The sequence below is a fragment of the Heloderma suspectum genome, chromosome 2 (assembly GCF_057233095.1).
Source record: "Heloderma suspectum isolate Gila_16-S chromosome 2, 16-S_ref, whole genome shotgun sequence".
Classification (NCBI taxonomy): domain Eukaryota; kingdom Metazoa; phylum Chordata; class Lepidosauria; order Squamata; family Helodermatidae; genus Heloderma; species Heloderma suspectum.
This window is the reverse complement of record NC_139459.1, coordinates 215880731-215898848: the sequence shown is the minus strand read 5'-3', so window position 1 is coordinate 215898848 and position 18118 is coordinate 215880731. Positions and strand designations below refer to the sequence as shown.

The 18118-nt window shown below is 43.0% G+C and overlaps 1 protein-coding gene across 4 annotated transcripts in view; it reads right to left on the bottom strand.

Moving 5' to 3' along the window:
• The window catches only part of ASPSCR1 (ASPSCR1 tether for SLC2A4, UBX domain containing), an 83967-nt gene that overhangs the window by 45511 nt on the left and 20338 nt on the right, over positions 1 to 18118 (bottom strand). For all 4 annotated transcript variants that reach the window (XM_084837857.1, XM_084837859.1, XM_084837855.1 and 1 more), the window contains 3 exons: positions 7886 to 7943; positions 6269 to 6342; positions 4261 to 4705 (listed from right to left, as the gene is read on the bottom strand). In XM_084837857.1, the coding sequence (XP_084693983.1) occupies positions 4261 to 4705; positions 6269 to 6342; positions 7886 to 7943 (577 nt within the window). The remainder of the gene's footprint in view (positions 1 to 4260; positions 4706 to 6268; positions 6343 to 7885; positions 7944 to 18118) is intronic.

The following is an 18118-nucleotide window of genomic DNA, read 5'->3' as shown; positions in this document are numbered from 1 at the left end:
ACTTTCTTCAGGCAGCAACTAGGTCTTGCTACTTCTGACAGGCTAGAGAAGGTGCCGTGCAGCAAAGCTGTTGGCTGATATGCTGTGAATGCACAGCTAAAAAGTGATGGCACCACTTGGTCTGTGTGGCTAATAGGCTGCTTTGAAGACCAGCATCCTTGGCCATCAATGATCTGCCCAGCCTGGCCCCAGACTCCATGAACTTGGATGTTCCTATTTATAATCCCCCATACCCCCCACCGCCTTGATGTCTCTAGCACATCCCTGTCTGTGCCCTGTTTCCCACCCACACATCCCTGGCCATTGACTGCCCTATCTTATCCTCACTTTGCTCCAGCAACACCACACCTCCCACCCTGAACAAGCCCTCTGGGAATAGAAGGAGTCTCTCTCAATTGTCAGTAGAGACAACACAAATTACAAGGCAAGATTTCCTCTATTTGTGGGCACCAGAGGGTAATTTGGGAAGTTAAAAGAGTGAGGTTGCGTGGGTGGGACCCTCAGCTACTTTTAGAAAGTCGAAGAGAGTTGGGTCTAACTAGAGGGTGAAGGAGCCTGATTGTAGCTTTCCCTGGTCAGAAAGCACAAGGAGTACCCACGAGCTGCCAATCTATCCTCTCACAAAGACTCCTGTCGCCTAACTCTGGCTGTTTTAGGGACTGGCAGAAGCACAGACTGCCAGTCGTCTTGTACTGACAGTCTGGGACTCCTCCTCCTGGATCACCAACAAGGGGGTTGCCCACCTCACTAAACCTCGGTGCTTTGCCACCTTGAGATTAGATCTCAAGGAAATTGATAAGACTATTTGCACCAGCCATTATATAAACCAGCCACCAGGGACAACCTTACTATAAAGCAGGGGTGGGCAACTTGTGACTTTCCAGATGTTTTGGCCAACAATTCCCATCAGCCTTAGCCAGTATAGCCAATGATGAGGGATGGTGGGAGTTGTGAGCCAAAACATCTGGAGGGCCACAAGCTGCCCACCCCTTCTATAAAGTGATGTCAATGGGTCACTTGGCACTCCCCTGTAGACTCTACTCTCCTATTTTTCCCATCTTGAAAATCCACATCAGTGGGCTCCAGTCAAAACTGATGTGTGTGTGTTGACTTTTATGGCAGGAGAGGAAAACTGGTGATTTTGGCTTGGGGGAGCATGGACTGGGGGCCTGGGGGCCGAAAGTCAATGCCTGGGGACTGGGGGCCGAAAATGGCCCCTGGACTTACAGAGGTTGCCCACCCCTGATCTAGAATCATTGTGTTTTCAGCACGATCCCACAAAGAGAAGCAAAGAAAACTCAAAACCCACAGAAATGTCTAGATTAAAGACTTAAGTCAGTCGTTCATTAGGAAGGACGTTATGGGACAGGTAAAGTGACAAGCTGAAAGGCAAGTGTCACAATCCTTTGGCCACAGTTCATAGTCTATTCTTTTAATTGCCTAGTTAGCACAGTTGGGCTTTCTTATGCTCCACTTCAGGTGCAAGAGCTACAAGCCTGGAGCACCTAGTTCTCCATCACTTCAATGTAATTCTCTAGTGGTAGCATGAAACAAAGGCCTAGATTCCTCAAGAGGTATACATTCTAGGATCTTCAGGTCCTTCCCATCCCCTCATGCAACTGCCTTGGTATGAAATTCTTCCGAACTCAGCTTTCAACAGCACTGACTGCTCAATAACTGAAGCAAGTCCCAGAAGGGCTATGCCTAGAAACAAGTAATTGACTTGAGGACAGAAACAATGCAACACATTCTTTTCTACAGACGATTAAACAAACCCAGGACACTGGCAACTTCCAGTGTGGCTGAGGATGGCTGCCAAAAATAGAGACAAAGGGAAAAGGACCTCTTGCATACCAAGCCTTTCTAGTGGACCCCCAATGTGATGTCCTTTATCAGGTTAGCTCTCAGCTTTGGATGTGGAGCTGCCAACAAGAGCTTCACAGGCAGCTTCTCAGCTTCCATCATCATCATCATGCAAACCCTAGATGCACTTCATGATCTGATCATAGCTTTCAGAGAAGGATGACAGGAACCAATTATGATGCATACATGCAGGTAGGTTGTGTGTCAGAATGCTTGCATAGCAGCCATTTTGAATGATATCATTTTTCTATTCTGGGAACCATTGCAAAAGGCTCATAGGGAAAGGATAAATATGAAAATACCAGCCTCTTTCATCCTCTTCGATTTGGATTCCCAAACTGAACTTCTGAGAGATCCTTCATCAACAGGATTATTATAGAGTGTGAACCCAGTGCCATGGCCATGCCACTCAAAGCTACTGATTACACCCTTAAGTATTACTGTGATCCACAGTCAAAAGGATGGCAGGGCATGCTGTGACTTTAAAAACAAGGTGCTGGGCAGAACCAGCTCCTCTCTCCCACTGCAAAATTCTCTGATCTCCAGGAGAATTTGGAGTAAAGCTACCTTCTAATAATTAATGTTTTGACATCAAAGTCAAAGCATGGCTTGTCTGTAAACCATCCCCAGCTCAGAAGTAGAGGGACGCCGGCACAGATTTTATCCAGCCTCTTCCATCAAATCCAAAAAACCACACACAAGCACAACATTAATGGGAAGATTCTTTTGCTAAAATGAACCTTTGATGTTTAAAAATAATTTGTTTTGTTTTGGGTTTTTTCTGCTTCCCCCTCTGGACTGAAAAGGGACAAAAAGCAGATGCCATGTGGCCAACCCCATTCTGGGGCTGCTGATGAGAGCAAGGCGAGGGAATGGAAGGAATTGAGGAGGGAGCAGCGCAACGTAATCAATCAGCGGCAAAGGCACCAGAGATCAAAGGGCCTGGAAGCAGCAGTCAAAGTCACACGCTGTTTAACATGGGGGGGGGGAACCTCCAGCAGAACCTGCAGCTGCTCTCAAGAGAGAGCTCCACCAGCCCTGGGAAGGCGGGCTCCAGGAGCATCTCTTAAGTGGTCTATGATTTTGGCAGTGGAAGGACCCCTGTCAAGGTTGTAGAACAGGTTTCCATAGCTACAGGCAAAACAATGCAAGAAGAGTTTGTGGTGGCCTCAGTCCAGCATCAGAGCCAAACTAAATCACCCACAGTCAGCCAATACTTCAGCTGTATCCTCACAGATGAAATGAAGGTCTTTTTCCAATCCTGAATGCCAACCAGGTAGGGGAGCATCCACGCTGAATTGTAAGACACCCAGCCAGGTGACATGCTCAAGAAACTGAGGGAAGGGGTTGCGAGTGGGATGGAAGGGTGTTAAACCCCAGGGATCACAAAGAACCACCCAGTTCTGAATGCTCATGAATATGCATCACTTGGCTAAGAAAGTGTTTGCTCTCTGTATCAGAAGTAATTTACGAGAAGGGACCAAGGCCTAATTACATTCCTGAGCACACCAAAGAGTTGCACCTAGACTCTGGGGACTGGGGAAGAGGGGAGGATAAATTATTCTAATAATCCCCTAAATTTCACAGGTGCTTCTCCTACTGTTACTATTACCAATCATTTTCTTTCCACATCATTCTTAGCTAGCTCAGTCAGGAAGACCAACAAAGGAGAGTAAAACCTCAGGAATTCCACAGCAGAAAGATTTCCAAAGGTACACACAAGTAAACCGAGGATAAGGCTTATCCCAGGGGATAACAGCAACCCCTGCAAATCGTTTCTGGAGGATAGTCTCCATAAGACCTCAATGCCCCCTTCTCTTGTTCGTCCTGATACAGTTGCATGCTGGGGAAGTTTTGTCACAAAAGAGCTCCTGCGAGTTAAGGAACTTAAGGAACTTCTGAGCAATGGAAGCCATTCTGAGAATAGGAGGCAAAACTGGAGGAAGCTTTGATAAATGAAATGCCATTCCTGTTTCAACAGAAGCATGCTACAAGCTTCTTCATGCTCTGCCCTGGCCTTGAATGTACACTTCAGTTGCTGTGCTTAATCCTATATTCTGTACAGCAAACCCCCCAAATCTGTATGTTGCATTATTGACTGTCACCAAACCTCACCAACTCAGAACATAAGATTTCAAAATACACTAAATGAGGTTTATAAACTCCCTCTTTCCCATCATCCTGTTCCACTCTGACAAATACATTAAGTCAAGCAGACCAAAGATCAAACACCAGATTCGTCAATGTCAAGGGTGCAAGCTGGTGGTTTACTGTAGGGTTATGACACTGTAAATATTAAGAAGTCTCCTCCAGCTCTTCAAAGACCAGTACTGAAGGAGGACAGGTGGTGAGAAAATCCCTCTACTCCAGAACACTGTAAGCAAGCCAAATAACTACCTCTTTTTGTTCCTTTAGTTTTTCTTGGCTGTTCTTTGACTTCTTTGGCTTGGAAGGCCCTCCAGGACTGGATAGAGATGTTGCTTGGTTTGACAATGGCACATCCGATACTGGAGATATCATTGCTACAGGAGAGCCACCACCGCCCAGACGCTGTCCACCACCTACAAAAGGGACAAACGAAGGAGGCATAGGCTCCGACGGAGGACGGAGCTCCACTGAGCCGTCCTGAGATGCTTTACTCCAGTCCTGCTTATCAGTACATGTGTTGGCAAACGCGGGCTCATCACTGCAGGTTGAGCTTGCTGGGAAGGCAAGTGCTTGTGGTACAGATTTACCCACTGGCTCTTCCGTAGAGGATGGCCTTTCTTTTAGTTCTTTAGAAAGAGATTCACTGCTCCCAGCTTCTGCATGTCCAGAGGAGGTGGTCTTCTTTGTGACCACCCTAGAAAAAGGCATAAAAAAGGAAGAACTGAAGCTGTTATTGACAGTAAAAATGTTGACGTTTTTCCTTACTCACAAGCAACGCAGCTTAAACAAATCCCCAGTCATTTCCTCAAGAGAGGAACAAATAACAACTTCTGAGAATCTGGGCACGTCATGCTCCACAGAAGCAATGCCTAAAAATAAATGCCACCCTTAAATGAAATAAAGCAGGCATTTTGACCTAAGGACTTTGATTCTAGAGCGATGAAAATTGAACAAGTAGATGTGAGCTAACAGGAAGCAATCCAAGGTCAGGACACTTCACATGAGTTAGGAAAAGAGACAGCCCCCCACCCCACATTCTTCCAGCATACTACTGTCATGTTTGAAGGGGAGAAACAAGTCAGTTCAGTTCTATTTCCATATTAGCCATAGGCTGTTAATCAAAATGCAAAACACAATATATATAGTGATTAATAACAAAATCCATATATTACAGATTATAGTTGACAGAAAGTAGGTCAAAAGACACAAGTATGTACACACATACACAGGAAAAAATCTCTCTCTCCTCAGACACTACAGAAAATGTGTGGTCAACACACTGTGGGGAAGAAGGAATCTGTATTTTCCTATAATGAGTGAAGAGGCTCTCAAAGGGATCACAAAAACAGAGCAACCACATGCAACAAATGGTTTACAGGGAGATATCCCAGGGTAGGGGATGGGTGAATAAGGTAACTGCTGATGGCAATATGCTAGAACACCTAATTAGGGGCTCAGGGAACACGCTTGAATATTTATTGATTTATTTCAGATACTTCTGTGCCAGATTCCCTGACCAAAAACTCCTGAAGCAGCATATAAAAAAGAGACAAAACACTGCCCTCACCCAAAATTATTAAGGGAGTCAAGTTTGATAGTTAAAACATACAGGCTTAAGAGCTAAAAACCAGCAGCAGTCAAAACCACCAACATCAGATTCAAGTTAAAATGTATATCAGGCATCAGCAAGATGGTAAAACAAAGTTTTCCCACTGCTGGCAGAAGGAACGAAGTGAGGGAGCCCAGAGGAACTCGTGGCAAAGAACGTTTCACACTGTGGGTGATGCTACAGAGAAAGCCCTACCCTTACCAACCTCACCTTATGTGAAGCAAGGCCTCTTCTGCTGACCTCCATGTATAGGAAGCAATGTATAGGAAAAGGTATTCCCTAATGTATTCAGGACTCAGCAAAAATAACCTCTCCCAGTCAGCCAGAAATGCTACAAAGCATGGAAGTCTGCTCTGCTAGAAGCAAAGACAGTGTAGTTAAAGGTTCTGGACAGAGTCTCTCTGTGCTCCCCTTCAAGTAGATAAGTCATTATGCAAAAGTTCCTTCCAGCAGCACTGTAGCTACAGCAAGCGTATCTAAGCAGCAGTTTTCAATAAACAGGCAAATACAATAATCACCAATCACCAAAAAATATTGGTCTCTGGACATTTCCTTAAAAGCTTCCCTCCACCCATCAAAATATATGTTACATGAAAAATAGAGGGAAGCCAAGTTTACTAATAAAGAAAACAGCTTGTTCCTCCCAACCTGATGATGGCGCTACCACCTGTCAGGCCAAGTGACTTCAGACTCGTCTTCTGCAAAGCAGTTTTCCCTGTTACCTGCAACAGAGATGGAAGCAGATACTCTGAAGAGGCTCAACTCTCGAAAGCAACACCAAAGAAGTAATACAAGGGGCTTCATACACTCTACCATATACGTAAGCAGCTCTACGTTCTTCTAAATGCTTTGTCCATGAAGTCAGGCAAGGCTCATAGCACAGAGCACATGCTTTGCATGCATAAAAAAGGTTCCAGGTTCAGTTCTTGGTATCTCCAATTGGAGCAGAGGTGGGCAACTTCAAGAAATCCACGGGCTATTTTCACCCCCGCCCCCCAATGGGCACATTTCCTCCCACACACAGCGCTGAAAAAAAAATTTTTTTTACGTGGCATCTGGAGCAGCTACGATGCACCAAAAAGGTAAAAAAAAAAGGATCAAATGGCCACTCCAGACACCATATATAAATATAGATACATAAAACAATTGGGGGTGGTAGCAGTCAACAGGGGCTGCATGTGGTGGGGGTCACATGTTGCCCACCCCTGAATTAAAGGATTCTCAGAGAGCAGGGCACTAGAATGCTACTGTAATACTGCGTCAAATGAGCCATCGCTCCAATTTCATGTATTCATGTTCTTCATATGTTCAAGTAGTAATTTAAACATGCTTGTGTTTATAGGGCAAGGGTGAGCAACTGCAGGAGGTCTGGGGGCCATTTTCAACCCCCGGACCACTCCTTGTGGACCGCAACTCCTGGGGGTGCCAAAAACAATTTTAAAAAAATAAAATGAATTTTAAAAATACCATTTGTAGTGGCTATGGAGCACCTAAATGGCCAAAATTAGCTTGTTTCCAAGCTAAATTTGATCTTTTAGCACCCCATAGCCACTATGGATTTATTTTATTTTTTTAAGTTTCCCCTCCAATTTCAGGAGGTATTGGGGGCCACATGTGGCCCTTGAACCATGTGTTCCCCACCTTAATTATAGGGGGACAAATTCCACCTCAGAAGCAAGCTCAGAACAAGACAGGCCATCCTCACCCCCACAAACCCACTGCAAAAAAAAAACCCCAACCCAACCCAGTACTCCACTTGCAAGATGGCATAATCGGTGCTGACCATTCTGTAGTCTCTGCATAAGGGGTGACCTGTGCAGAGCCCAACAGGAAATACAGGGGAAGGCTGGCATTTATTTTGGGGGATGGGGCCCTAAAACACTGACATATAAAAGTATTAAACAAAAACAAAAATGCTGCAGAGATCAAAACATGGAAAAAGCAAATATTTATTAAAATGAAACCACTGTTGTGACTCTTGAGCTTTAAAAGAACTTGAAAAAACACACAAACAGGTCATTGAGAATGTTTTATGGGCTCAGAGGCTTGAGCTGAGCGACCCGTGATTATGTTCCAGTAGAGGGTTTTTTCCTCCCCCACGCAAACACATCCAGCTTTGAAGAGACCAAAGCGCTTCCATTTCCCTTCTTCAGTGAGCCCAGAGAAGGAACACATTTTCCAGGCTGGAAAGCTGTGCAGGGTATATCTTGATATTTTCTGTGGCAGATGAAGGGGGATGGCTGAGAAGAAGGTTTGTTGACTTACCTCATCTCGCATGTAAATACAGACGGGGGAGATTTCACATTGCTGCTTCACGTATTCCCTGCAAGGGAAGGGAAAAAAGTAAGTTTGCCCCATTAAAGTGAATCCTGTGCTGGCATCAAGCCCACTGAAACAGCAACCTGCCTGACAAGAATCCAATATATATGTTCTGTGCAATTTCTCGAGCATAGCCCAATCCAAATACCCCACAGGAGTAGGTATTTGAAGTGCAGCCTCCATTTAGCACTGTTAAATGCTCAATATACAAGTCACTATTTTCACTCTCGGTCTCTTGCTTCAGGAAAGTGATCACAGTACATCAAATGCACCAAGAAAGCAATTGTAGAGCACAACGATGATTAGAATACACCAGCCTGATGCAACTTGGCTCAACTTGCAAAAATGTTTCCATCAGGCCATGTGCCAATGGCTAGGAAGCTTCACTTATCCAAACCCAGGGTGATGTTCAAGCTGGACCAAACAAGCTCAGGCCACCCAATGTAGCAACTTCATCTCGCCAAAGACTAGACTCAGAGTAGTAAATGAGATTACTATGCCTCTTCCAGAAGGGCTGGGCAACCTGGTGACCTCCAGATGCTTTTGACTACAACTCCCATCAGTCCCAGACAGTATGGCCAATGGTCAGGGATTGTGAGAGTTGCCGTCCAAAACATCTGGAAGGGGTTGCCTAACCCTGCTTTCCCATCTTCCTCTTACATAACAGTAAATCCAGACATATGCTACAAACTCACTGTTTTATTAGCATAACACAGCAGCAGCCAACCCCTTTGAAAATACTTTTTATTCTATTTTTTATCTTTATAAATGAAATAAACAGTACCAACAACCTAGTCATTATCTACAGTTTCCAACAATACAGTATTCTTCGGAGGACACAGCAATAGCGAAAAAGAAAAAAAAACAGAAGAAGGAAAAGGAAGACGAAAGCAAGCAAGAAAAAGGAAAAATATAAAAAGTTACTTAAAGGGATTAAATTTAAACTCCATTACACACAAACTTCAAATATCATTCTACTTAAAAATTATACCTATAACATTGCCAATATTACAATTCAGTACAACATAGATAATCAACCTTACATTTCAATATCATATCATCAGTCTTATAGCAAGGAACCAAGCCTACAATTCATTTCCAATAACCATATACAGTCGGGGCCAGAAATACTGGAACAAGGATAACTGTTTTAGCAGTTGGCCTCTGTACACCACCACATTGAAGTTGACAGGAAACACACCCAGATGGGAGCGAAGTCAGGACTTTCAGCTGTAATTCAAGGGGTGTGACAAAAGTGGGGCACTAACCATTCAGGAAGGACAGCCAGTGGCATACACACACACCCATCATTGGTGGCTCATAAGTAATGGAACAAACCAACATCATTTCAAACTTAAGAATCGCCTTTAATACCTGGATGAAAATCCTTTGCAGTCAATGACTGCCTGAAGTCTGGAACCCATGGACATGACCAAATGCTGAGTTTCCCCCTCGAGATGCTTTGCCAGGCCTTTACTGCAGCTGCCTTCAGCTGCTGCTTGTTTGTGGGTCTTTCTGCCTTCAGTCTTGTCTTCAGTAAGTGAAAAGCATGCTCTATTGGGTTGAGATCAGGTGACTGACTTGGCCATTCAAGAACATCCCACTTCTTTGCCTTCAGAAACTCTCGGGTAGCTTTTGCTGTATGTTTTACGTCATTATCCATCTGCAGTATGAAGCGGCATCCTATCAGTTCAGAAGCATTCAGCTGAATCTGAGCAGAAAGTATAGCCCTATACTCTTCAGAATTCATCCTGCTGCTTTTATCAGCACTCAGGTCATCAATAAACACCAGTGATTCGGCTCCATTGGCAGCCATACATGCCCATGCCAAAACACTGCCTCCACCATGTTTGACAGATGATGTGGTATACTTTGGATCTTGAGCTATTCCTTTTCTTCTCCATACTTTTCTCGTCCCATCATTCTGGTACAAGTTAATCTTGGTTTCATCAGTCCAAAGAATCTTATTCCAGAACTGGGCAGGCCTTTTTAGGTGTTTGCTGGCAAAGGATAATCTGGCCTGTCTGTTCTTGAGCGTTACCAGTGGTTTGCACCTTGTTGTGAAGCCTCTGTATTTACATCATAAAGCCGTCCCTTGACTCTAGATGTTGACAATGACATGCTTACCTCTTCAAGAGCATTCTTGACCTGGCTAGATGTTATGAAAGGGCTCCTCTTCACCATGAGCAGCATTCTGTGGTCATCCACTTTAGTTGTCTTCTGTGGTCTTCCAGGTCTTTTGCTGTTGCTGAGCTTGCCAGGTAATTCCTTCTTTTTCAGGATGTTCCAAACTGTTGTGTTGGCCACTCCCAATGTTTTTGCTATCTCTCTGATGGGTTTATTTTGTTTTCTCAGCCTAATGATGGCCTCCTTCACTCGCATGGACACCTCTTTGGACCTCATGTTGGGAGCTCCAGTGAACACTGGAAATTACCAAATGCATATGTAACACTCAGAACCACCTCCAGGCCTTTCATCTGCTTGATTCATCATGGGGTACCCAGGAAACAGACCACACCTGGCCATGCAGCTGCTTGTCAGCCATTTGTTCCATTACTTATGAGCTACGAACAATGGGTGTGTGTGTATGCCACTGGCTGTACTTCCTGAATGGTTAGTGCCCCACTTTTGTCAAACTCCTTGAATTACAGCTGAAAGTCCTGACTTCACTCCCATCTGGGTGTGTTTCCTTTCAACTTCAGTGTGGTGGTGTACAGAGGCCAACTGCCAAAACAGTTATCCTTGTTCCAATATTTCTGGCCCTGACTGTATTGCCCTTCAGTTAACATATAATAGTAAAGCTTAACAATTTAACCAGCCAAAAATATTACTAATCAAAGTCTCATAATAATGACAGTAATAATAATAAAAAGGAAGGAAATTAAAAAGGATAAGTAATAATGATAACAAATCACTAATAAATTTTATGCTATCTATATTTTAGATAGTGTCATTTCTAAATCTATATATGAATGTATACATATCTATACACACACAAACAGGAATTTTATTATACAGTATATCATGTCTAATGTAAAAAAAGAGGAAGTACGAAAGAGAGAGAAAAAAGGGGGATATACGTAAACAGTCCTCTGGACTGGCATACTGCCTGGACCTTATAACCCAAACAAATCCAAAGAGCAATAATAATTGAAAACTTCCCAGCTCATGAGGCTGGGGAAGGTGTCTTCCGTGCTTTACTTTGAACGCCAGCTAGCCAAACCTCCGCCATTTCATGATTAAAAACTTTTTCATCTGGTCTTCAAAAAGAATGCAAAATATAGCAGGATATTTGATATGATATTGCAGATTCATTTGTCTTGCCTGATTTCTCACCTTGGTAAATTGGCTTCTTTTGTCAGAGATTTCTTTAGTGTAATCTGGAAATAACATAACTTTGTCTCGTGTTGGCCGACAAAAAAGTTCTCCCACTTCTCTTGCCAAGCACAAAATATGATGTTTTGTAGAAACTCTTGCAAACTGAACTGTAACAGTATAGGCAGTCCCCCTCTGATGCCACGAACTGGACCTGGAACATGGTATGCATGCTCAATATCGAGTAAATAATCAGATGGCAGAGCGAGTAGCTCATGCAGAAATTTATCCAAGAATTTAGACAGACTTATATCAGCAGGCAGATCTTTGATACCAAGGATACACAGATTCGCTCTACGAGTATATGCCTCCAGTTGGGAAATTCTCGCAGACAGGATATTATGGGAGGCATGCATAGCCATCTCTTGCGCAGACACCTGGTCTTGGAGAGCATTAACTTTCAATTCCATCTTTCGCAAGGAGCTATTAATTAAATCCACAGCCCCTTGAAGGTTAGTAATAGAATCTTGGATTATATCCAGCCTCTTAGCCTGTTCTGCTAATTGAGAAGACAAAGTTTTTTTCAGAGCCAGCAACTCCTCTATATCTCCGGCATCTCTAGAAACCTTTGCCAAGGGAGGGGTTGGGGGAGTTGGCAGTGGTCCCGCGGCTTTTTTCCTTCCCCTTGCTGCTGCCAGCCTCCTCTTCCATAAAGAAAGCAAGTAAGTATAATTACAAACAGTCACTTCAACAGATTTTGCAGGTCCTCGGATATTGCTGGTATTTTTAATTCATAAATACTTTTGGAGCTTGTCAGCCCTGAAGTCTCCTAATTACATAGGAGTTTCAAAACAGCTTTTTGTAGATGATGCTCCGGAAAACTGACCTTAGGGTCCAGCTCTTCTGCTGCTCCACAAAAGGAGTTGTTCTTCCAAGATCTTATCCAGATGGTACTCTAGCTCCCCCTTTTAATTCCAGGGGAAGATGAAAAGGTTTTTCAAACTTTTAAAAACTGTTTGAGGAGGCGACCTGCAGAGCCTCCTTAGGATGCTTGCCAGGGCGACATGGCTCCTACCGGAAGTCCCAGCCAACCCCTTTGGAAAGCTTGTCACAGACCAAATCCCATATATGCAATAATGGCAGTCTAGTACATACTTATGTACTCCTTAGCTGCTTTGCTATACAGTTACACACAAGGAACTAGAAAAGCCATGTTGCATATGGAGTCCAGAAAAAGTTATTCATTTAAATTATACCCCAATTTTCAGCATGAACTGTACTTCATATTTCAGGGTAGAAGACGAGAGGAATAAAGAAATGTAGGAAGCAGGGAGACAAGAAGGATGAGAAGGCAAGAGAAAGGTGGGGATGAGAGGAAGGAGAGATTTAGGGAGCAGAATCAGGGAGGATATTGTACGACTGGAGAATATGAATGAGGCTGGTATGTGAAATGCATTTCACATGCATTTTAGGGCATTTGGTAGATTTATCATCTCTACAGTATCTGGCCAAGCGGTGAGATGGGATGTACAGCTCCTACATTTTTCCCCTTCTATTGTGTCTTACTATGTTTTTAGTACATGTTTTTAGATGTTATTGTTATATTACATTTTGTATTGCTTGTTACACTGGGAACCACAGTGGTTGAAGTTGCTAGCTTTTGTATAGTGTTTTTAAAATAATGTGCAAGGTGTTTCACCATCTTTGCCCTCCTAGCAAACTTGTGAGATAGATCACCATGATTCCCAATTTATAGATAGGGGGACATGCCACAAAGTGCCTTGAGGCTAAACTTGAACCCAGGTCTCCTGTGCTCCAGTACACTCTGGTAAAAAAGCTGCCCACTTTAAAAGGATATAGAGTTATACACCAGCACTATAATTTACTTTCTTTTAAGATCACCAGCTTTTCCACCAGCCTCCGCTCCTGTGTCTTTAAGAGCAGCTTGATCTGAAGATATTAGCATCTGACAATGTTTATCTCCATGTCATGAAAATATTCTCTTGCTGATTTCTGAATGCCAAATTGAGGGGATTGGGATTTTTGGTTAGTTTGCAACCCTACCTCCTTTTGAATATCAATGCCAACATTCCAAGTTATGACCTACTGTAGGAGGAATGAGTCAATCTAAAAAGGTGCTCCTAACATTTGTGAACATCCTAACTAATTGGGAAGAAGGCTAAGGCTGTGAACAATATTCTACAGAACAGATGCAAAAACGTACCTGAAACCCAGTGAAAGACTGTATTCTAAATTCAAAATAAATTCCTGCTGGGCCTGAATGAGGTCCAGGGAAGACGGAATGTTGCTCTTTCCCAAACAGAATCAGCTGTGCCTGAGTTTAGCTCAGCAGATGAAATTTTAGTCACAAAATAAAAATACTTGGTCAAGACAGGAAAATAGAGTGCATCACTGAAGGAGCCAAAGGCTTTCTGTATTAAATCACCAGCACCACAAAATTAATGGTTGGTACTCAATACTGAAAGGAAAGGACCAGCAGCCAAGATTTAAGTCTAGCGCAACTGGATCTTAAGATATTTTGGCCAAAAATTAAGTAATTAGTAGAAAAGCACATCTTCTTAGATCCACACCTACTGTACCCAGTCATGTGTTAAATGCCCTAGATAATAACCCATGGCTCGTTCTTCTAGAAAGCAGCAACTGCCAACAAGACATAGAAATGCTGTGGACAGATAAATGCACTATTTTGAAGACTCTAATTACTATTCCCTGAAAATGATTTTACATAAGAAAGTTCCCAGTCTTAGTGGAGTTCTGTCTTCAAACTATCACCCTAACATGCATTTCTTTATTTCTCTGCACACCTTGCCATCTTCTTCCTCCTTTCCCCTATACACATTTATCTCATCCTCCATTAATTTTGAAAATATATTTTGGACTTTGTTGAGGTCCCCAAGAAGGTTTGAAGACTACATGTGTGGCTCTTTGGCGATTCTTTGTTGTCCAACAGTGATGGAGAAATGTATTGCAGAGGTCCATCTCTGTCAGATCTACTGGTTATAGCAAAATGGATGTCCCCTCCCCTTGCAAAACAATTCTCCTACCTATAATTTGAGGAGGGGGGAGTGTCTAGAAGCCCAGTTCTCCCAAGCTAACAAAACATTTTTTTAACTGACTGGCAACCATCTGACTAAACAGAACAAATGACACACTGACATTAAGGGATGAATGGTACTTAGCTAATATTTCAAATATAACATGTTTCACATTAGCGGACAAGTTAAGCTATGCTCCTGCAGGACAGTAGAATGACCTATCCCTAAACTATATGTTTTTGGAAACTGGAACTGTCTTAGGATAGTGTTACAATACAAGTTATTAGCAGTAAATATCAAGCACAAGCTTGAAAGAGCATCCTGCCAGTGACATACCTGTGAGCACAGAAGACAACCCATGGGATTTCTAAAACCTTATGTCTGAACATACATGCAATAATCAATGTCATTTTAAAGAGAAAGTGCAAGTCAGAAGGGTGAGTAGACTTCTACCTTTTCAGAATGCTTTAAATAACGTGTCCCTAGAGGAACCCTTAGAGTAGAACCCTTAGTGTCATTGCAGAGCTATGTGTATCACTGCAGACTAGCCTTCTACATAACATCTTGCTCTCAAAGCAGCAGATCTAGCAAACAGGTTTCCACCACTCTTCTATGTTTCCTTTGACCCACAAGGGAAGCATGCCTAAACTAAAGTTCTTCCCTTTCGAGTTGCCTTACTGCTACCCCACTTTCCCATGATTCTGCTCTTATCTTTAGAATGTCTGCAGTTGCAGGACATCTGTAATATTTGGAGAATGCTCAAGAGATACTGGGCACTTCCCCAAACTCATAAAGGTTGACAAACAGTTCTTTGCCAAAATCAGGACATGTTTAAAATGCAAGACTCTGTAGGAATGCTGGGATCTGACAGGGATGCTGGAATCTGACAAACAGGCTACAAGAGAGAAGAAAGGGCTCACTCTAAATTTGGATATCCCAGGGATTATTATCCAAGGGTAGGTCTCCCTGAGCAAGTCTCTGCAAAAGATGACACACAAAGATCCCCAAGAGATGAGATTGCTTGCAATGGTTGGAAGCCAGCAGGCCCCTCCTCCAGCTGCTGCTAATCCATTACGTGCATTCTCTGAGGCCAGCAGACACATCAAACAGGCTGCCATTTCTTTGATGTGCTGTTCTTCAGAAGGGGAACAGCAGGCAGATTAGATTCCCTCATGTAGGGATCTGACAGGGCCTGTAAACATCTTGTGTAAGGACTAGAGCATGCTAAAGGAGGAGGAGCAGCAGCAGCTCACAATAGCTTCCAGACCTTCTTCAGACCCAATTAGCAGAAATGGACACTAGGGACCCGGGGGGAAATTCCAGTGGGTTTACCACACTTATCCCCTTGTGCTCTGAGAAGACTTGCAGAACTCCCAAGAAAATTCTCCAAATGGAATGGCCAAAGAATGATGCAGAAGAGACAGCCGCCAGACAAATGGCTTTGGCTACCAGGATCCACACTGAAGCAGCTACTAAGCCAGATAGGTCAAACAATACAGAAGCACCCCAACTTACACAATGACAAAATGCAACCAGGAGATCATCAGTTCAAATTGCTACTCAACCAGATCACATATGGCTTTTTAGTGTTCCTAGAATTTAAAAGGAGAAGTCATCCAAATGGCTGATTTCCCATCCCAGAGGGCAGGAAATCCCAGCTGTGTCTCATGGATTGAAGTTAATCATAATTAGCACTTCTGTTGTGCTTCACATCTTCAAAAGAGATGTTGAATTAGCACTGTTCCACCTTGAACCAAGTCATGCCAAATCTCTGCACAAGAAGGCAGCTGTTATTTAATCTAGACAAAAGGTCACCCGGTGAAGCAACCGTCTCAATATGCGCTCACCTCAGCAGCTGATGGCTTTCTCAGGTAAACTCATGAAGCTGCCTTAGATGGAGTCAGTCTATTGGTTCAGCTAACCTATAGTATTCTGACTGGCAGCAGCTCTCCAAGTTCTCAGCCAGTGTTCTCACTGAGCCTGGGTTTCTCATTTGTTGTTTCTTAAACCTGGAGATGCCAAGGATTGAACCTAGAAGCTTATACCTGTAAAGTATGTGCTCTGTTACTAAGCTAGGGTTCTTCTCCTGTGTAAACCAAGGTCTTTACTTCTTAAGCCTTAAGGTAATTTCATTGGTACTGCCCTGTTGCTTTTATGTTTGTTTTTTGAGAGAGCCACATGTTAGCACAATTAAGGACAACGGTAGTGGCACAGGCCTAGTATTACCCTTTCAAACTTGAATAGCTTCCAAATTGCACTGAAGGTAACATTAGCAATACGTAAAGTAAATCCAAAATTTTCCATGTGCCCTCTACAATTTTTTAAAAATCTTCCTACTACCTCATCAAATGGTCACAGCTGAACAGGGTGTGGGGGTGTGGGAAGGAACCATCATATGAAGAGAAAACTTCCTGACTACTTCAGGAGAGGGAAAGAGGAACAAGAAGTGTGCAGTAAATCATCCAAAATAAGCATGCACATTTCCAACTTCAGTGGCATGACTTTGAAGAAAAAGAAACATATGTCTATGGGATAAGGGGGAGGGCATAAATGTAAGTAAATATGGAGCAGCTGAAGAGAAAGTTACGTAAGATAGCAATAACACCAGCAGCATGAACAGAGTAAACTTGTATACCACTTTATGATCAGAAGCCAACCATATTAGATTTTTAAAAACAGACCAATAAAAATTAAACTGATTAAACCTTGAAGACTTATGAAGTACATTTGGTGTCTGCCCAGGAATTGAGCAACATGGAACTTGTTACATGCAACATGAAATTCCCTCCTAGATGTCCTAGAATCAGTCTAGAATAGAAATTAAAGCTATAAACGTAAAGGCTAGTAAAGACCTCAAAATCATCTAGCCCAACCATAGACAAAACTCTTCAAAGAAACTAGCTGATGAAAAAGACTGCAGCATGCCACAGACTGAGAGCAGAAAGAAGTCTATTGAAAGAAACAAACTCTTCTTGTCTTGGAGTGACACTGTCAGTCTAATGAATTTCTTATATATCACAGAATTCTGGAAGAAATATATTTCAAAATATAAAGTGCTTTATAACACCAAGACCTGATGAACTGACAAACTGTCTCTGGGGACATGGGTATGAAGTGCTATAAAAGTCATACAGCAAGAGGTGAAACACTTTTAAAATTGGTGTAGGTAAAGTTTCTCAGTTACAGGAGAAAAGATACTTTCATCAGCAGAGTAACAACCTAAGGCAAATCCTACAATAGAGATGCTTCAATGTCACCTGGTTACTTATTATTATTACATATATATCCCACCTTTTTTCCTCTTGCAAGGTGGCTTAGATGGTCCCTCTCCTCTCCATTTTATCCTCACAACAAGCTAAGAGTTGGTGATTGGCCCAAAGTCACCCAGTGAGCTTCATGGCTGAGTGGGGACTTGAACCCAGATCTCGCGAGTCCCAGTCCAACACTCTAACAACTATGCCACACTGGCTCCCACCGGTTAGTAAAGTAAGGTGAATGCTGGAATATCCTCCTAGAAGCATATCTTGACTTTTAAGAGGACAAGGATGAAGAGGCAGAGTTCTATTTAATAAAGCAGACCAAAGGATACTTATTCCAGTGAGGATGGGCCGTAGCTCAGAGGAAGAGCACCTGTTTTGCCCACAAAACCTCCGGCATCTCCAGGTAGGGTTGGGAAAGAGCCCTGTCTGAAACTATGAAGAGTCGCAGGTAGGCAGTGTAAACTATACCGAGCTAAATGGACCAACAGTATGACTTGATATAAGGCAACAGTAATTCCCATGCCTTGTGCTGAGGCACGCTGATGGAT